This window comes from Zosterops lateralis (assembly GCF_965231275.1).
Source record: "Zosterops lateralis genome assembly, chromosome: 2".
Classification (NCBI taxonomy): Eukaryota; Metazoa; Chordata; class Aves; order Passeriformes; family Zosteropidae; genus Zosterops; species Zosterops lateralis.
In genome coordinates this window covers 10,553,757-10,575,359 of record NC_139763.1, presented here as the reverse complement: position 1 = coordinate 10,575,359, position 21,603 = coordinate 10,553,757, and the positions used below count along the sequence as shown (strand labels likewise).

The following is a 21,603-nucleotide window of genomic DNA, read 5'->3' as shown; positions in this document are numbered from 1 at the left end:
AATGAAGCCTGTCTGTGTTAACAGGAAAAGGGTGAATCCATGATTATCAAATGCAGACTTGAATCAGTTCCTGATTGAGCTACATACAAGCTCAGTGCAAATCTCCTGCAAGTTTGATGTTCTAAATCAGGAAGATTGTTAAGCATGCAAATACCTTTTGAGTCATTTGTAGGGCAGTTAGAAAGAAAGGAAAAGGGCTTTCATCTTAGATCCAGAATAATCAATATTAGCAAAGTACATAATGGAAAATGGATTAAATAGTGAGAGGAAAAATGTTGAAAGAAATTATATACCATAGATATTGTACAGTCAAATTGCACAGAAAAATAAGAAAGCAAAAAAGAATTTCTTTGTTGGCTGAGATGCCTCCAGAAGTCATTTCTAAAGACTTGAATGTAAATAGTTCTTCAAGGCACTGAAGTGGGCTGGAAAGGCCAGTAAGCCTCACGCTCTAGCAGTGATATTGAATGGAAAAATTATCAACCAAGGGTAAATTTGCAGATTCCCACAACATCTTGTTCCCAGCAGATTTGTGGGCTCTCAAGAGTTTAAAGGAACTACAGCACAATTTCAAGGACCTATGGGAGGCAAATAATAGCAATTTTGAACAGGCAGTGAGATCACTACCTCCACAAGCTTTAAGACGAGGAGAAAATCATCACAGACACTCTCCACAGTATGTAGATTTAAATCAAAATTGTTATCAAAAGTCTTTGAACACAGGATTGTTGTACTCAGCTTAGGCAAATGAATAAACAAGAGAAGCTGTACTCAATGAAGTTTAACAGTAAATGGCCAAGTGAAAAGCCTTGTAAGCTTATAAATATTTCACAGAATTTTAACAGTTAAGGCAGTATACATTAAATATGAAAGCCATACTGAATTTCCCACTTTCTCTAGGAAAATACATCACATAATGTTTTTGAAACACTGGGAAATCCAAGATTTTTTTCCCTAATATCTTTGAAATAGCTAATTCTCATTCGGTTGAACAACTTAAATAATAGAAATTGTTTTACTCATTAATTTTTGCACATACTGGAGTATATGAGATATTGCTACTATAACTACAATCATTACTATTAAAATAATCAAACTTATTTTTTAGTACATTAGTTTGAGAGATGGTAGAAGGTTTTTCTGTAAATTTTAAATTGTTTTTGGTTTTTGTTTACTAATTAGTAAATCAAAATATTTAAAATTTGAATTTAAAATTTAAATCTAAATTACAATAGTTTTGGAATTTTTTGAGGCAGGACTGAGAAAGTACATATTTGTAAGATTTCAAATATGTACAAATTTTTGAGAATGTGCATTATGTACATAGGAGAAATTTCTATTTTTCTCTAGTACCTGTTTCTTCAGTATCCAAGTAAACAGCAAAAAGGAAGACTGAAAACACAGTAAAAGAAATTGAAGATCCCTAAGGAAAAGAGATAGGAGTTTTTGTCAAGGATCAAAGGGGATTAAACATATATGGTCAGTTAAGGAATTATTCTGAGAGAAGAGATTTACTGTAAAAGAAAATTGGCCCACAGTTGAAGACACTGCAAAGCCAATACTGAGGAGCCATCAGACTTTCCTACCCCTTTATGAGAAGCCCTTTGCTTATTTTCTTGGCTCAAAGCACAAGCTATACAATGAGATTTATGTTCTTATGAGATAAATGGTAACAATAGGTGACAACAGTCATTTCAGCAGATCAAGAGGCAATATTATCAATACCATGGAAATAAAATCAGCAATAACTCCTGTTTGTTGCCTGATGGCTAAGAGTCCATCAGAGAGGATCATTTTCTGTTTTGCACTCTTGTGGTGTTAGTTTTTTGAAAGCAGTAAGGGAATAAGATCCTTTCAGACAGAGTGAAGGGATTAGTGTATCATGCTGGTGATTTGGGATCAAAACTGGCATTGTAACTGCTGGGACATTTCTTAGCAGTAATGAGGAGGCTGTCTGAAAAAGGAAGAGAGGGATTCAATATCAGTACCCACAGCAAACCATGTTTCTACTTCAAAAGCTCCAGTTGCTGACAATAAAAAAAAGAGAAGAAAGAGACCTAGCAGGACATTTACCAGCAGTCACATCACCTGTGGGCAAAGGCAACCAAGCCCAGGCCAATTTGCCCATTTTTTGTGCCAAGCCATAACAGGCCCCATAACATTTTTATTCAAAATAAGTAAAAATTGAATCTATTTTTTTTTTTTAACAAGGAAGTGGGAGGAAGAGGGCAAAAGGACAATCATGATAAATCAATTGGCAAAAGAGGGCCAGTGTCCTGCAGTTGGCAAAGCAGTTTATGAGCAATACAACTCAAACAATGGATAATGGGAGCAGCCCTGAAGCACCTCCAGCAGTCCTGGCCCTGCACAACTGAAAAATTCCTTCTCCCTCCCTCAAGCCTCCAGTGAATACATCTCTGTTTCACAAGTGTGTGGGCCTGTCAGGCTTTGCCTCAGCCCCAATCTGAGCAGCAGCTTTCCCTCTGTGGCTTTCAGCCCCTGGTGCTCAAGGTTGACCTGTCCAACCCCACAGAGACCTGAAGGCAGCACCTGGAAGAGCACCAGTGCTGGTGACTGAGTTTCAGGGACAATAAACAGGATCATGACAAGTCCTTCCTGCCCACAAATGAGGCTCAAGTTGAAGATGTGTAATACAGATATTCCAGTGTGAGGTCTAAATTAACTCAGTCTGTGATTAATTGAACCCATCACTATTTATGCATAATCTATAATTTATACCATGCAGCATCAAGCAAGCATGTGGTTTATTATACACACAGAACAAGATGATTTAGATTATAAGGAAACATTACATACAGCAGACCTGTCAGGGAGGGAAAGGGAGGAGAACTAGACAGGGCTCTGAGTGAGAAACCTGTGCTTTCTCATCCTTGTTCTCATCCTCTCTTTTGTGAAAGCTGTAACTCCAGCAGCAAGGTCTTTCAAATCTACCTGCCAACCAGCCTGAAAAAACAGTAAAGAGAGTTAAAATGAACTCCCATATCTGTTACTCCTGCTCGTATTTCTTTAGGGTTTTCTACACCTTCCATTCCCATGCAAACTCTTCACTGGGCATGCATTATCATGGCAGAGCTCTGTGGATGACATGCACCTTAGATCTTTCCTTCAAATCTCTCCAGCTGTGCTCTGACTGACTTCTCTCCCTTTGCCCCACATCCTGGTGCAGCTTCAAACAGCCTTCCTGATTCTTCTTTTTCATCAGTTCCTACTGTCCCCAACATCCCCTCCTCTTCAGGCAGGCTACACTTACCACAATATTTGTATCATAAAAACAAACCTTGTCTTGTACAAATATTTATGTATTTAGAAAAATGTTTTGTAAATATATAAATGCATTTCTTTTATTGGAAATATGAGAAGACATAAATTCATGAAAAAATAACCATACAAACTGGAGGTGCAAGTTGCCCTGCTGATGCATGAATTGCATTGGAAGCCAGCTCTGTCCTCCTGGCCTCCATAAAGAAATCTTGAGGCAGAAAGGCTCTGTTCATAGGGAAACCTGGGGTATTGACTGCATTAGTCCCAGAAACACAGGGATTCACTGATTTTCTGGTGCAGTTCTGACTGGGTTGCAGCACTGACATTTTTGTCTGTTAAAAGTGATGATATTGTTAACAGTCAGGGCCCCATAAGAGGGTTTCTCTGCGTGAAGTCAGGCTTGAGTGTTACACTTAATCTGCAGTTACATTTTAAATTGCATTTATATTATAGCTTAATTGAAGTGTGCATACGATTTCCCACAAATACTACTTTCAGCTGTTATACCATATCAATAATAATTAGAACGATTTATACATTCATTCCACTCAGATCATGTGTGATATGCTTCAGAATAACTAGATCTTTTGACAACAGCTGTAAAAGCTAATAACTGTCACTACCATCACATGAGGTGCTTGAAGCTTCTGAAACTCACCTCTAGGATTCTTTCTTGGAACATCTTTGATCATTTTCAGCTATGACTGCAGCCCTGGCTACATCATGACAACTTCTCTTTTCACACAGAAAATACATTCTTGCCCTCTTCAGCTAACCTAATTTCAGTATTCAAACCCATTGACTAAAAACTAACCAGGCTTTTGTTTACAGTGATTACAAATTCATAATCCCATCTGGGCCTCAGGATTTTGCACAGTATATTGGCAATTAATATCCAATTAATGCCTGCAGACCCACTGATTGCATTACATATCTACAAAGCAGACTGCTGACACATTCATTTATATTTCAAACAGCACTGCAGGCTATATAATATAGGGAGTACATTGAAAACTCTCAGAGTATTCCAGACTCAGGTACAACAACTGCCCAGGAACATATTCTCACAAAAACAACCAGCCAAGAAAGCAAAAAAACCCCAACAAACCCAAAAAGCCAACCCCACAAGAAAAACAAACAAACAAAACTAAACTAAACCCAAAAATCCTTGGGGGGAAAACAATCCGGGAAATTTCACTGTGTAGAAAACACAGAATTAAATCATCATAGATAAAATGTAACTCCTGGTATTTCTTTGGAAAATAACTCAGGCAATTGCAGAGAGGTGTGCTGCTTCTGTGAGAAATGGTGGATTTCTAAAAGTAACTTCCCATGGCTGGTCACAGCTGTAGGTTTAGCTGTAGACCAAAAAACAGGCTTCAGGGGATGAAACCTACAATACAAAGCATTACAATAAAACAAAACAGAGAGGATGCAAATTTCTATGATGCAAAACTGAAACAGAATATAACTTTCAAAGAAGTGGTATTGGCTTAAGGAATCCTGGAAGCTGTGACCTGCAAAATACATTTTTTTTCTGTTTCAAAAATATTCTGTCTTAATGAAAAGCCGTTATATAAAAGTACATCTTACAAGTTTCCAAGAAGAGTCCTCAGGTTTCTAACAGGTTCCCAACTGGGAGCCTTTCCCACCAGAATGGAACTGAATGACTTCTGAATTATAAGTAAATATTTCCAGTATTTCACTTCAAATATCTTATGCTAAATTTTAGCATTTAACTGAGCTACACATTTGTCTAATCACAGGATATGCTACTTAACAGTTCAAAAAGCCGCTTATTCTTTCTTTGCTGCACTTTAACAAATGAAAACATTAAAAGTGAGGCTTAAAACTCAGGTGACATAAATAAATATGGCCTGGAAAAATAATTAACATCTCTTATTAGTTATTAAAAACACTGATAACTTCTTGTTACTACAAAATAATCAGGAAACACTAAATTTTTATAATAACAGATGATGGTAACAAAAATTACCTAAACTAAAGATAGATTCAGAGAAAGATGGATAAAACAGAATTTATCTTCATCTAAAAGATTAAAGTAGCAAAGTTAACCACAGTATTTCTATGAGAGACACACTGATTATACACTCAATAACAACATTTGGAAGGCAACAAGTACTTTGAAGGGCTTACTTTTATTTCTCTGATTTTAAAATAAAGATAACAAAACTAAAATCTCAACATGTTTAAATCTATATAAACTAAAGGTCTTTCAGGTTTTTTTAAATTTTTGCACTCAAGAGTAAATTTTAACAAGTCTTCAAAATAATAACCATATTTTTACAGAATATGACTCAAATTAAAGTACCATCTTAGACACTTTGCTAACTTCTAATTTTTAAATAAGTTTCAAAAATTTGCAGACACTACTGCAGATGTTTGCTGTATATATTTGAGGGGGTTTTAACTTGAATAGACTTAAAAAATTTAATGGACATTCTATAATATATATTAATTTAACTAGATGGGCTTTCCAGTAAAGGGATGTTCTGACAGGCTAGAATTCAGATGAATACACCCTGAAAGACTAGCTCTGAATTGATTACAGCTAGTTTATAATGTGGGCACACAGACAAATATGGACAGTTTTGATCCTTGCATGCATGCCCTGAAAAAACCTGGCATCAACACAACAGAATAGACCCCAAATCTCTCCTTAAAGCCACTTTCCACACTAGTCAGACAGGCTGCTGGCAAACAAAAGCACTGAAAGAGCTGGTTGAAGTCACTGCAAGGTGACAATTGATTATTTGAGAGAGGCCTTTGTGATTGTGGGAGGCTCTGGAGGAAGGGGAAGAAAGCAAGTGCCACTCGTTTTCAAATAAAGCAAAGAATATTTGGGTATCCTGGGAAAGCAATGAAGCAAATCCTCTGAAAAACCTGAAAATCATCCTTGAAACCATGTCCTAACATATGAAAGGAAAGCTGACTGGGAGTAGATAGCATGGTTTTACAAAGGAAAGTGATGCCTGACCAACCTGACAGCATTTCATGAAGAGGTGTCTGGCTCAGTGAGGGGGGACAGCAGTGGATGTTGTTTATCATGACCTTAGCAAGACTTTTAACACTGTAACACAGGGTTAAAAAAACTGGTTTGGGCATTTAGCAATGGACTAAGTGGCCAGTGAGGTGTATTGAAAACTAGCTGAACTGCTGGGCTCAAGTTTGGAGGTTTGGAGCTGGTTGTAAAAGGTCAACCCAAGAATCTGACAGGAGCCTTGTGCACTTCAGGAAGGGGAAGTACAAAGTCCTGCACAGAGGGAGGAACCACTGCATGAACCAGCGGAAGCTGGGGACCAAACAGCTGGAAAACAGCTTTCCAAAAATGGTTCTGGTGGACATCAAGCTGAGCATGAGCCAGCAATGTGCCCTTGCAGGAGGGAAGGCAAATGTTATCCTGGGCTGCATCAGACAGACTGTTTCCAGCAGGTCAAGGGAGATGATCCTTCCTCTGCTGAACCTTGGCCAGACAAAGCTGGAATAACTGAGTCCAGTGCTGGGCTCCCCAGTAAGGACACACTGGAGTGAGTCCATGGAAAGGCCACAAAGAAATGATTAAGTGATTGGACCACCTTTCAGATGAGCAAAGGCTGAGCAAACTGGGACTGCTCAGATGGGAGCCCTGAAGGTTCAGGGGGATTTTATCAGTAACTAAGTATTTGATGGGAGGGAGCAGAGCAGACAGAGTCAGACTCTTCTCTTTGGTGCCCACTGGAAAAATGAGAGACAATAGGCATAAATTGAATTAGAGGAAATTTCATAGATACTTAAGAAGAAAAACAGATTTTTGTGAGGCTAGTCAGTTGCTGGGACAGGCTGTGGAGTGTCCATCCTTGGAGGTATTTAAAACCCAAGTTGACATTACCCTGAGCAACCTGCTCTCACTGACCCTGCTCTGAGCAGGTAATTAGAGTAGATGATCTCCAGAGGCATCTTCCAGCCTCGGCTGCTCTGCAAGTCTGTGAAATATCATCAGCTCATAGGCTGAGCAACAGTTTCTGGAAACAGTCCAAGACAGACAACACCTCTTAGGAACTCATAATCCATCAAAAAAAGCCTTCATAGATTGACTTATTGCACCAGGAAAAAATGAATTCCTTGGTTACTATTTAGAGCTGAGATATTTTTCTCTTTCTAGATAAGAATTTAACAGATAAGAAGCAAATAACCTTGGTGTCTATAGTAGGCAGATTTAGGGAAAAAAACCTCTGTCCACATTTTGAACAAGTCCTCGCTCAAATCACATCCCTCCTTCAGTTAAGGGGAGAATTATTGGTCAAGTAAACTTTGCTTCACATTTGCCTGCAACATGTCAAGTGCAAAATGAATCAATTCAGCAGTAGCAGCAGCTGGGAAGAGTTGGCAAAACGACTGTTAAATCAGCTTAAGATAACATGCAAAAATTAGCAGGCCTTCTTGGGGGAGGAAAGGGCTTATTTAAAGTAGCTAAAGCAGTACAGCAATGGATATGCATGACTCAGAGAAATTGAAAAACAGCAAAAGGACTAAAGAGAAAATAAGACAGCTGACAACAGTACTGGTAGAAAGAGTTTGGGCTTCACAATTCAGCTACTATTCCCCAAGAAAAATAGGTTTGTCCTTACAAGATGAAAGGGTGAATGTTTGCTGTCATTCAGTTTATTTCAAAAGAAACATAAAATGTTTCCAATTATGGTTTTTAGCTGTAACAGTTGAAAAACATTATTAAGTTAGCAACTGTGCTAAACCCAGCAGTAATTCTGAATTGATTGTGTAAAGACATGCCTTGTTTTGAACAGGAAATAGAGATGGACAACATAATCCAATAGATTTCCTTTCCCAAGGCAAAAATGTTCCCCAGCTTACATTCTCTAAAGCTTTACATCCATCAGATAATCGGGACAGAAACATCACTTCATTGAGGATAACTTTTACTCCTAATAGAGGAATTTGATATAACTAAGTACAAGTTCTACTTATATGCCCTCTAGAAAGCAACTTGATGCAAGGCAACTCTTCCAAATCTATGCTAGCATGACTGAGCCATCCTGTAGGCAAGAATACAGGTACCATGGATCTTTAAAGAGTTACAAAAAAAATTTCAGAGTTATGATGATTTCTCTTATTTATAAATATAAATTTGTTTACAGTAATTTTTTTGTTTTTAATAAGCGTTTTTGCTACTGTTAGATATCTGCTCCTAGAATCCACCCTTTATTTCACAATTTTAATTTCACTCCATGATTCTTGTTAGAGCTTTCAAAACCGATTTATTTAATTATTAGGAAGAACAGAAAGGTCAGAATGAAGCCTACAACATGCTTGTCCTTTACAGACTACTATAAAAGGAACTGTTCTTGTGTTTTGGCGAGAAAACAAGAATTCGTTTTTGTGAAAAGTTACTTGGCTTCACCTTTGGTTTCCATTCAACATCCAATGCAACCAAAACTTTCTCCTCTGTAAACAGAGTATAAGCAGAGCAAACACTTTAATCTGGATCTTCTGCATTTTTAGAGTGTGAGTAACCATCAGCCAACCAAGCATTTCTAAATGTGATCTTAGAATTCAGTGTAAAAATATCCTGATCTCTATTTCCAGCATCATTGGCGGGGCTTGGAAGGGTGGGACAGGGAATAAAATATGTTCTAAATCACATGATAAGAAAAGGTCAACAGTAAATAAAGTCAAATGAATAAAATAAATACTGTTGTACTCCTGAAATCCAGTGTAAAACAATTTGGGGTTTCTTAAAATCTTCATTAAAAGCACCACAAAAAACCACTAAACTGATTTTTTTGAGTTAATAAGCCTGTACACATCATGTCCACAAGTTCACCACAGGAACTTCTCAGTTTCCTCTTCCCCTTCATTTCCTTGAGCAGGTGCCTGTTAACTGGGCAGGATTGTCTCGGGGTAGTCCCACCTGGGTCTCTCTGCAGCAAGAAGAGCCTTTGCTGCTCTTGGTGCCCCGAACCCCAAACAGACTTGCTTATGTTTTCCCTTCTTAATAGTTGATCAGCTTTGGAATGAGTTAGACAGCCAGGGAGGGGCTGGGGACTCCTACTTTCTGAGCCCAGGAATGTGACAGGACAGCTTTATGTCTAACAGTGTTTTTCTCTGTATTGAATAAACGGACACAAAATGCTCCCAGTTATTGCTATCAACAGCATCAGACATTTACATCAGAACATGTCACAGACAATCCACCATCCAGTAACTTCACAAGGTGCTCTTTAACACTTCCCACAATGCCCACTATTTAATGTTGATAATGTTTTAGAACATATAGAACATACATTAATTTTGCCCAAGCTTAGCAACAGCTAGGAAGTTTTGAGGTTTGTTCAGAGTGAAAAACTTCATGAACAGTCTGTACCAAATAAAAATTTTAAAATACTGGGGGTGGGGGAAAAATCCAACACTGAGAGAACAAGGTGAAGGGTAATGAGGCATTTGTGTGTGATGAGCACAGAGAGGCTTAGGAGAGAGGAGGACAAGTGAACAGAGACCTCAGATTTCTAAACAACTCCTTTGATACACACACCATCAGCAGAGTGTGAGCTGTGTCAAAGTAGTAATAGATTTCACTGCAGAAATGTTTCTTATGAGAAGCCTGTACCTGGTTAGGACCAATAAAGAAATCTTTTCTTTCTTTCTTTCCTTTCTCCCCTTTCTCCCCCTCCCATCTCTCAGTTTTCTCCAGCCACTGCAGTCCATGACCTTCACAGGGAAGTGCTTCTGCTTTGACAACAGGCTGCAAACCTCCAAGGACTAGCAGTGCTTTCTGGGAGAGAAAACCGTTGCCTCGCTCACAATCCAATCAAAACCTGAATGTACCAAGTGAAAAATAAACCAAGGACATCATTATTCTGTTTCATTGTGATTTGGCTTGCCTTCAAATCTCATACCCTGTATATCTGAAATAGCAGCAACACCTCCATTAGCTGGGCCTTCCAACACTTTAATCAAAGTATCTTTCAGAATGAAAAGGCAGAAATGTCAAATTCCAATCACCCTTTAAATTCCCTCAATTCCCTGTGCTACAGAGAATTAAAAGCCTTACCCAGGGATAATTTCCTGTACAAGCCAGCGTGCAGGCACGCAGATGCTCTGCCACATAGGCAGGCACCAATTTTAGAACATGGGAAGCCCTGGGGTGGTGGGACAGGGAGGCTCCCCCTGCAGGCACCCCATGCTCATGGCCACGCTCCTGAGCCCAGTGTAGCTCATTACTCACAACTTTCACACTTTATAAAAAATACAGGTTATTGTGTGTCCAGTTGAACAATGCTGTACACCTCATCTAGTGTGCACTATCTGCCCCACTTCTTTCCAAGTTTATATTAAAAATATCAGATGCTGGCATTTCCATTTTTGCTGGGACACTTCTGAAGGCCAGGAGACCCAGAGTTTCCTCAGACTTTATTGACATCCAGAGAAATGAAGTTGGTAAAAGAAATAGGTACAAAACGTTTGATTAACCTGACTAAAACTCATTTTCTCTATCATTCTGGGGTGCATGCAATACCTCTAGGTCCCCACAGTTCTTTCAAAAGATTATAGCAAAGGCAAGCTAAGCAAAAAGTGATATTCTGGATCCACATTTAGGTCATTTCTACACACTGAAGTTTTTTAAGCTTTTTTTTTTTTTTTTTTTTTTTTTTTTTTTTTTTTCCTTTTTTAAGGAACTCTCAAATATCATTATGTTATGTCATAGAAAACTACTATAGGGGGGAAAAACCACACCCTTAGGACTAACATACTTCTGTAACGGTTTCTTTGAAGAAACTTTTACAACTGTATCTTCTTATTGTATTATCATTGAAGTTATGCTACTTTCTTTCTGCTTAAGATGATTATCTCTTAAAAATTCTTCAAGAAAGAAATTAAGTAGAAATCTGGCATCTTAACTACTATCTTATATGAACATATCCAAAATTATAACATATGCTTCTCACATAATACTATTTCTTTCTCCTATACATGCTTATAATAGTTAAAAACTGTATTTGCTCTTCAGAATAAAAGACTGCATATAATTGAAAAAAAAAAAAACAAACCACAACAACAATCAATAGATATGGATATTTTAAAAATACAGAATTAGAGAAAGGACCAGAAAACTTCTTAAATAGTATCAGCCTCATGCTCTGAAGAATATCCCATAATACGATGTGCAAGAAGAACCAAGAAAGTTTATGACTTCCTTAAAATGCAGCTTATCTGTCCTTCAAAACACATAATTAAAAATGTTCTGACTTGTTGCACACGTGGTAAGTAACCTAGAAGGGAAGTGTCTGTGGTCTCTGCAGTGAGTACTCTGAACCCAAATAACTCCTTTGCTCCACGTGTTTTTCTGGGAAGATGAAGGATCTTGTTCCCTTGTGCAGCACAGTTGGCAAGACGTTCTGGAAAGCCACACTCCACTAATCATTATTCCTTCTTTCCACAAAGCTCAGTCTTTGATAAGGCACAGTTATTTAAAATTCCCAAAGCTGTTCTGCTTCCCCTGACAGTGATACACACAAGTACATCCCCGGCGACAGCAATGTGGTGTTACAGAGTTCCACTAAATTTATTGAGAAGTCTTTATCCAGCAGTTAGCTATAACACAGTACAACGGTTATCCTCCTAAATGATAATTAAGCTTTGGGGTAACATTTAATTGAAAATGTACTGTGAAAATCAACAAGTCAGCTCTTTCGAATTGAGGCTGCTTGGTTCAAAATACCACTCAATGTGATTTTTTGTCTCACAGTAATCCATGACAAAAATATATGAGCTTAATTCTGTTTCCTCTGGAGATCATTTAAAAGCACTTAACCCCTTGGACAATTGGGTTTGAATAATTTCACATTATTAGTCAAATGGTTAACCTTTTTCTACAAGTATTATACCTTTTCAGTAATAAATAACATGATCTTATCAGTAACTATTCTATTAGTAACATCATTGACTTGTTTTCTTTAAAAAAGAGTTTAAATTTTCACAGTATGTCGCATGGTCTTAGATTCCCATTCTTTGAATACATTTGTCTGATCCATAACTGTGCTGGAAGGATCTGTGGGCAGCTGTGATGCCCAAGGGAAGCCAGAGGAGCAGGGTGAGGGAGCAGACCCCATGTAGGAGCAGACAGAATGAAGCACCCTCCTGCACTAGCCAGGGTGTGACTTTCCAAGAAGTTCTCTCCTTACAACCAAGATCCAAAGGAATTTGCTGCCATGCTCCTCCCATCTCCCTGGGTTGTCTTGAGCCTCAGCAGATCATGTGGCCCAGCAGGAGCAGCCTGCCAAGGCAGCATTCCCCTGCAAGGTGTGTGTGTGTCCCAGGGCTGGTTCCAGAGGAGCTCCAGTGTGACCCCACACACCCACTGTGAGTCTGTGTCCAATTCCCAAACCCAGAGCGCGGCTTTGAGCTCAGCTTCCTCCAAAAGGGATGCAAGGCACATCCTCGGGGTTGGGCACTGGTGCACAGGCATTAGCAGGGAATCTGACATCTGGGAATTCACTTCAGAAATTCCTGATCCGAGCTGAGGTGTGAACCTGGCCGCACCCCTGCTGCAGCACATCCCTGGCATCCTGTAAGAGACCCCTGGTGGCCACCAACTTTCAGGCAGGATTAATTTCTTTTCCATGCTGGATGATTAATTCTATTTTTAGTCACTACTTTGTGCAAATCCAAGCAAAGAAAGAGGATGCCTGTGTGTGACTGCAAGCAGAATTTGGTTCCATGTCAAAATAAGGACACAGAAAGAGGATTATATCTGGTAGAAGGAAGAAACACAGCATATGATACTGAATCCCCTAGGGAGACTGGCTTCTGAAATGAAGTTCCCAGTAATCTCATCTTAATTAAAACAAAATGAAATTTATGATATCTCATTTCCCGGCCACTTTATTATTTAGGTGTCATTGTCAAAGACTCTGCAGAAATCGAAGGAGAGACAGCCACTGCCCCAAGGAGTTTCCAGTCTGACTCAGGAAGAAGTAAACACTGAACAGCTCAGGAAAGAAAGCAAAGCCCTTGGCAATGAATAAATACCTTTGTATTTTTCACAAAGGTCATTCTCAGCTAAAGTGAGATGAATCAGGGAGTGAAGAACCTGTCTTTATTGCTGTGGCACAGGGGAGAACAGAATCCAAAAGGGAAGAAGTGAGTGCAGAGGTGGATGAAGGGTTGAAGAGAGGGCATCAAAAAAAGACAAAGTACAGATTGAAAAAACAATACAAAGGTGTAAGTGACCACTGTCATCTCTGACAGCAAAAAGTTTTCATCAAATATAGAAAGAGAAGCAAAGGAGGCACAGACAACAAGTAGGAGATGTGACATGTCCTGAATGAAGGCAGTGGACAAATCTGGGAACATAATTTTGGGCACACCTTTTCACAAAGTGGACATGCAGGTTTTTCTATTTTTATTGAAATTAAACTATAAAAATCCCCCCTTGAAAATATGGTAGAAAATTATATAAATAAAAATGTCATGCTCTTTAAAAAGAGTGAGGATACAGCTGAGGAAAGCCATTTAACTAAATAACTCCTAAGAAGTGCTGGGATATCACCCTTTCATTTTAGATATGGACACAGTTACATAACATAATTTAGCAAGTGACTTAATGGCTCTAGTCATGAATGCTATTCATCTGCTAGATGCAACTCTGGTTTCTATTCATATTTTAAAAAAACTTCTATCACTACTGTTTTGGTTTTTTTCTTTCCTTTATCTACTAATCTTCTACGTTTCCAGAGTGAAAACACAACTTTAGAACTAAGCAGAAAATATCTTTCTCCCTTACTTAGCAAGCAATTGCCCAACTTTCCTTGCAGCAGCATCTCTTCCCCAGGGCTGAGGACAAGAAATTTGGGCTGATTTTTGTGATTCCTTTAGAAAGAGAGTACACAGAAAAGTGAAGAAAACAAATTCTCCTTATTCCTCTCCAAAGAATCCTCTTGCTAGCCAAGACTAAAGCCTCTTAGGAGAAACCCAAGACATTTCATCTTCCCAAGTGCACCCCCAGCACTTTCAGAAGTCAAGAAATCTTCCTCATAATTATCCAGTATGTGATAATGATGATCTCCCTGTTCTACCTTACTTGAACTTCTAGACTGTGCCCATTAAGTAAAAGGTGTTATCACTAAAGGAGCTCTCTTAGCAGTACAAAACTGCATGGAAAATTGACAGCTGATTCAAGTTTAATTTATTGCACAAAAAAAAAATTAAAGTTTGAGTTCATCTTGTAAAAAGGGAAAGCAAATATGGCATAAGGCCACACATGCACCTTTTCTGAAATTTTCTGTTTTAAGCTTAATTCCTGTCAAACATAAGAAAATAAATCTTATTTTGAGACTGTCTTCATCACATGGATCATGCAGTCCATTATATGCCATGGGGGTAAATGACAACATGTATGTCTTTCCCTGCCTTTTATGAGCAGAAAATAGAGAAAAACAGAAATTCTATCATTATAAAGGTACAGGACTAAGCTGAAAGTGGAAGAGCCAAAGTAGATTATAAAACAGGGAGCAGAGACCATAGATTATGTCCAGACAACACTGGCACTTCTTTTTTTTCACTGGCACAATCTGTTCTGAGAGCCTGGGTGGGGGAGGAAGAAGAAAGATCATCTGGGAGCATGGTAGATGGATTTGAAAACTCTGTCATTCTTCCATTCTTGGCTCTCTTCAGTCTCCTGCTCTTGTCATCCTCTGTTTTTCTTCTTATTGCACTTAAAGGTTTGTTTTAAACCAACAAACAAGTGCAAGTCTGGAAAAGATGACTGGGGTTTTTTTCAGGAAGCACATGGGAGAGCTCAGCTGTTGCTCGCTTGGAACTAAACTGACACCCCCTCCTTCAGTTGATACCAGACAGTTCAGTGACCAGAGAAGAGCTCTCTTACTCTGTAAGTTAATATTAGGCAATGAAACTGCATATCCCATTAAAGTTCAAAGAAACTGATTACTCCTTTGATGTGTTGCCAAATTATTGGAATAATGGTGCTATTTTTTTTTCAAGTGTATTGGTGTGTCTCCTCAATTCTCTCTTTTTTAACCCCATGCTTTAATAACTGTTGAACTTCAGAAAGAAATGTGCTATTTTTCTTCAAAGGAGAGCTGAGTACTGTTTCAGGGTATTTCAGGGTGACTTCTTTTATATATAATGTAAAGGATATTAGCCCCCTATTAGAGACAAAAAAAAATCACTTTATTTCCCCCCATCAGGTGCTCTCCTCCTTTAGACTTGGAAAATAAACATTTAAAAATGCATGCTGTTAGTGGGCTGTCAAAGTGAATATTGTGATAAATTATGTCAGTCTGTTCATACTTACAATCATCTTCCACTTCCTCATACCAAAGCATGTGAGCAGACATGAAATCTCTCCACAAAACAGAGGGGAAGAAAAAAAAAAAAAGAAAACAACAGCAAAATATTTCTTGGCAAAGTATGTCCCAACTTTGCTGCTCCAGTAGCTTTAGCTGGATGAGGCTCGTCCCTGCATGGCGCCAGATGTGTCCCCGCAGGAGCCCCAGCAGCTGGAGAGGAGAGGGCAGGAGTGACCAGGGTGGGATGCTGGCAGGGCTGGCTGCCCGCAGGGTCCGCGCTGTCCCGGCAGGGAGAGGCAGGATCCTCACTTCCACCCAGCCGGCATGGGAACTGATGCCAGGGCTCTTTGGAGGCCCCGGAATGTTTCAAATTCCAGGACCTGCGCAGAAGCGACGCTCTCCGTGCTTCCCCCTCAAAAACAAAGTTGATTTCCCATAATAGGACAGCCCATGCACTCGACATATAAGGCTCTGCTTCCAGGGTGGCATGTGCAATGGATTTAAATTATGGGTTGCGGCTTCCAAAGGAGCGTTCAGGCTGCAAAGTGGGGTGCAGATATTTACTGCTCCCTTTGCACAGCTCCCCGGAGAGCCCTATGAAATTAATTTGGTCCTTCCCAGCAAATGAGCCCCGGCCCATCCCCAGATAGGTTCCTCCTTTTTTGGGAGAGGAGCAGCAACCCTCCCTGACTTTTGGGATTTCAACCTCCCTCCCGAACAGGGGAAAAAATAAACAAACCCTAAAATAGTGTTGTCACCAAACTAAATGTGCAAATGCTAACACAACCTGTGGTAAGTCAGTAGCTACTTAAACAGGAGGGAAAAAAAAAAATAAAAAAGAAAAAAAAAAAGGCTATTGACTTACAGCTGACCTTTTCCACTCCCAACAAAACCACGCAGGACTAATGCTGCACACAGCCCAGGAGCTGCAGAGGAGGCAGAGGAAGGAGTGCACACAGGCTGCCTGTTTATTTCTCTTCCTAACAGAGGGAACATCCCCTGACTCCCAAATCCCAAACAGGTGGGACCTGGGCTGATGCCCGCCCCTGCACTCAGTGCCAGGCCTCTTGCCTCTTTAATTTACACAGGAAGGAAAAACAGGCATCCACACAATACTTGGGAAAAGGACTGCACCATCCTTCACCCAAACCCAGATTTTGCAGGGCTGCTTTCTACAACATGTACTTTGTACAGTATGTACGGCCTTTAGAGATAAGCCATATTAAATCACGTAAATGGTTTCATTAGAAAAGTCATTTGAAGGAACACTTTTATAGTGTTCTTTTCTCTTTTTTTCTTTTTTAAAAATCTATCCTTAAAAACCTGAAAAGTGGTATTCTTCAGTTTTAAAGCTTAATGTGTCTAGTCATGCTGATTACAAGTTTATAAGTAATTTTCTGGATTATACAGAAAAATAAGCACAAAAATAAAGTGTGTAATATAACCTTACAGCCACTGGCATTTTCTACACTGATAGTCAAATTAATACACTGAAGAACCTGGATGTACAGTACATGCCAAGAGACTCCTAAGGATTAATCTGCAGCCCACAGGAACTGCAAGTCATGAACTGATGTAGAAAATAATCTGAAGCAGAGCAGAGCACACTGTAACAGCAGCAGCATTTTGATTATTTGAGGGAGAAGGAGACTGAGAAAATCCAGGAAAGGAACTGCTTATTGTGATTTTTTTTTTGCTTTAAAATACCTAAAGTGACCTTTAATAGCACATGCTGTCAATAACTGAAGCCCAGTAACATATTTAAAGGCTACAAGGGAAAGTTACCTTGAAGGAAAATTATAGTAGAATTGTGATCCTCCTGGTTTATCTTCATTTCAAGAACAAACCTTTTCTGCAAAACTTTCCAGGTGCATAAATCTCTGTTTCTAAATTTGATCACAGGGCCTTCATCTCAACAGAGACCAGTCTGTTTTATACCCAGCTCTAGTCACAATCCAGAAAAATTCATATGGATTATTCATCCACTCTGACAAAGGCTTTGAGACCATCAGAGCCTATTTGGATCAGGCTTTGCAAGCAATGCACTGCTACTCAGCATTTTCTTTTGAGACATAGGCCAAAGAAGTGTCTAGTGGCAATATTTACAATAACTTACATATTTAACAATCTTCCACATGCAGGAAATCCATATTTGCTTCCTCTCTTTATACTGGGGGAGTTCAAAAGTCTGGTGGCCTCAAGAGAACATCTGCTTCATTTATAGGAGGGCAGAAACCTTCAGCCTACAGACAATTTCCCTTCCTCCTACTGCTGCTCCTCCAGTCAATTGAAAAAGAGTAAAAATTTGTTGGGCCATAGAGAGAAATAACAAAAGTGAGTGTTCAAATATACTGAGTATTTTGGTTTGGCTTGGATTTCTAGGTTTGGTGGTAGTGGTGATGGTTTTGGGGGACTGCAAAGAAATTGAGAGGCTCTTAAAAAACTTAACACTATTTTCAGCAGCTATGAATGCTGTGACTGTGTAACACTGAGAGACATTCAGGCTACTGAAGAAATTTAAAATGTATCTGTTAGTGCCTATTAGCCAGCACTTACATTGCACGGATAGCCTGGAGCATTTTGACACACCAGGTTTTGTTATTTGTAGGGTCTTTTTGCTATGCCTTCAACACCAGAGAGCGAGGCAAAGTTTCTCTGTAGCTTTATGTCAGATAATTACTGTATGCTCAATAAATGCTGGTGGTCAGAGACCACCTGCCTCACTCTCCTTTCTACATGCTGCAGATAGCAGGCTCTGACCACTGACTACAGTGCCTGTGCTGCAAGAGAGGAAAGGGAACAAGCTTCAAAGCCACAGAGAATTTGGAAGATGTAGGAAACCTGCAATGATAAAAATGGGTATTTTTTTCCAGTGATTGCTGTCAGCTATAGTTTAATGTTGCCTTACTCTTCCACAACCAGTAATGGCCTAAATGAAAGAAAATTGTCGTCGTCACAGAAATGGTTTGGGTGACTTTCAGCCACCCATTAACAAAGGTTTTACACAGAGGCTGTTTATCTCCCTGCTTGAGAAGTCCTTTCAAAGCCCAAGTATTGATAAACTTGAAAATATCTCCTTTCTAAGGGCGTGAGCATGACAGCAATGCCGAGCTGGGGGAAACGCAGCAGCGATCTGGAAACAAGGACAACAATAAACTGCCTGTTCAGAAACCATTTAGGGGATTGGGTTCAGCCTATGGCAGCATGACTGCAGAAAAGAAATGGAATTTCAACATCCAAACTTGGCAGCCACACTTAGAGCCTCAGTAAGCTAAACTGGGTTAGGACTTGAGCACAATGGTCACACCATGGACTGGACATGGGAACCAAGTTCTCAGTGCTCCAACTCTTCTGTACCATAGTAAAGGGCTACATTAAAATTCAGGACTTCTCTGTCAGGGAAAAAAATCCCACGACTGGAAAATGATGTTTTTGACATAATTGATATGGGAGGAGAGGTCCCCAATTCAACATAAATAAATCAAATAACTTCATGTTAACAACCTCCACAGAGTAACAAATCTACCATCTGACTGTAATTTACTAGGACACAAGAACGTAACAAACCCCCAGCAAAGCAAAGCACACCATATTTCCATTTGTAGTGTCTAGCTCCTTTCCTGTTAACAGATAAAACAAGAAAACAACAAATAGGTAGCATGCTGCACAGAACTGATTTACAAACCTCTTATGACTTTTTAAACATCCCAGTGGCACATGTTGCTTGCCAATACAACTCAACATCAGGCAGACTGCTTACAGCATAAACCTAAGACAGATGATATTTTGATTATAATTTCAGAATGCATTTCAACTTTCATTCCACTCTGCTTTTAAATCACTGCCAATGCTGACCTAAAAAAAAAATAAAAATAAAAGAAATGAAAGGCAGTCCAAGCCTGTTGCTCAGTTCAGCCATTAAGCTCATAACAAGATGTCTCTGTGCTCTTGCCAGTATTTGCAAATCTATCACATCTATCTGTGTGGGAAAAAGTGCTGAGCTCCAGGGACTATGGGACTGATGTGCAGAGAGAACTGGGATGGGATTCTTTCAAGCACTAATGTGCAGCGTGGGTTTTTGCCCTGGTGGTACATTGGCTCTGATTCTTTTTATTATTCACTTCCTGTCGTGAAAAAAACCACAAAACAAACACAAACCACTTGCATGTCAGCATCAGAGGAAAAAAATAATATCTTCGACAGCTTTATCACAACAGAAGTAAACAGGCAGCTTCTGATTTTCCTGTGAAATCCACAAGGAAAAAAAAGAAAAAAATATTTCCAACATGAGCGATTGAAGAACTTCTCTCTTTTGTTTCTTAGCCTATTTTTACTTCAAAAAGAATATATCATAGAAGATTTTAGTACAGGTTGCAAAGAGGTTCTTTTTCTTGTTTATTTGATCTGCAGACCAGAAATAAAAGGAAAAAAAAACCTTCAAACCAAAACAAAAAGCTTGCTCTTATCTCTGAAGGAAGAAGTAGCTTTTGGCTTCCAAAGTAAAATATATTAATATAAGTTTATAGCCAGAAAATTAGTAGTCAATACAATGATACAGACAAAACCTTCTCATATGCAAGATGTGTAAAAAAAAATATTTCTGGATCATGAAACATTTCTACTTGAAAACGTGCTCATGAACCAACATATTGGTTCACTGCTGCTTGTGCTGTCCCCAGGAAAGCTGTTTCCTTCATGTCATGGTCACTGGGAAATAGGGTTTAATCATTTTTGCAGAGAATCTAGCAAAAAGAAGAGTGGGCTTACTTCTTGCCAGTTCAACATAAAAAGTAACTCTCAGAATACAATCACTATCCATTCTGGAAAGCTTCAGCTAAAGAACAACCAATCCTTTTCACCTAGTGGATCTGTCTTTGGTCCAAGGTCCCAAGCAGATTAAGCAGGAAATCATGTCCATGCTTTGTACATCTTTATTCTCAAACCCTGTCAATTCTCCAACTTTCAGAAACTTGCACCCCAGCAGAAATGAAATCAGTCTTAACTGGAGTCAGTTGGACCAGACTACTCAGAAGATATACTGAGCCATCCAAAGGAAAGTGTAAAAAAGGACAGCAAATTATATAAAAACTAATATTAAGAGGACAAAAAAGAGAAGAGAAAGAAGATTTTAATTACTGATATATACAAAGTAGGAATCAAAGTAATAAAGAGGAATTAGAATTACTCATTTATGTCTATAAAATGTTGGTCTTAATCACTCCAGAGAGGACCAGAAGTGAGAACATCTTATTAAATAGTATTTCTTTCTTTAGATTTAGGCATGTAACTCACTCCAATCACTACAAGCATCCCACATAAGCTGCAGAAAGGATCCTGAAAGTGATCTGGAAAGTGTCTGAGTGTCTAAAACAAGCTGCTGCCCCAAACTGCCCTTGTTGGGGCAGGGGGTGTCTTTCTCTGGCTTTATTTTGTTGGTTCACCCTTGGTTGTGTGTCCAGACCATGAATGGCCAAGGTCAGATTGTCCCTCTTGTCTCTGTCTTCTCAGTGGCCACAGTAAGAAAATCTGAGCCCACAGAGCAGTGGTGAGACACAGCACAGGAGGTCCTCCAGCTGAGCAGAAAACTCCTTGGTGCAGTTATTTTCTCAGGGTGGGTCTAAAACATGTGAAATTCACCCAATTCTTACTGCCATTGCAACTCACCCGAGGGAAGCCTGTATTCCCAGTCAACAAGGAAGTCATCCCAGGCTCTACAATGCTTAAATGCAATAAGATCACAACTTGATTACTTGCATAATATCTAAATGGTGAAATATTAACCAATTTTTATATGCATACACATATTTGCATGCATGTATCTCACAGAGAACACAAGTGCACTCACATAGAAGCAGTGGCAATAGTAATATATGCAGGTGCATATTTAATACTTCTTTTAAGAGGACCTGATTTCACAAAGTTGAAGACAATTATAAAACCTCATCAGTGAGAAGAAAGAAGTTAAACAGAGAAATGTGAACGATAATTGGAAGATGTT

General features: G+C 39.1%; 1 protein-coding gene across 9 annotated transcripts in view; it reads right to left on the bottom strand.

Moving 5' to 3' along the window:
• The window catches only part of DMD (dystrophin), a gene marked incomplete at its 5' end in the record, with an annotated part of 1,168,120 nt that overhangs the window by 977,698 nt on the left and 168,819 nt on the right, over positions 1–21,603 (bottom strand). For 8 of the 9 annotated variants that reach the window (XM_083855615.1, XM_083855618.1, XM_083855612.1 and 5 more), the window contains one exon: positions 15,611–16,034. The exons of the other annotated variant lie outside the window; for it this stretch is intronic. In XM_083855615.1, the coding sequence (XP_083711741.1) occupies positions 15,611–15,653 (43 nt within the window). Of the gene's footprint in view, positions 1–15,610; positions 16,035–21,603 lie in introns of those variants that run through there. 9 annotated transcript variants of the gene reach the window in all.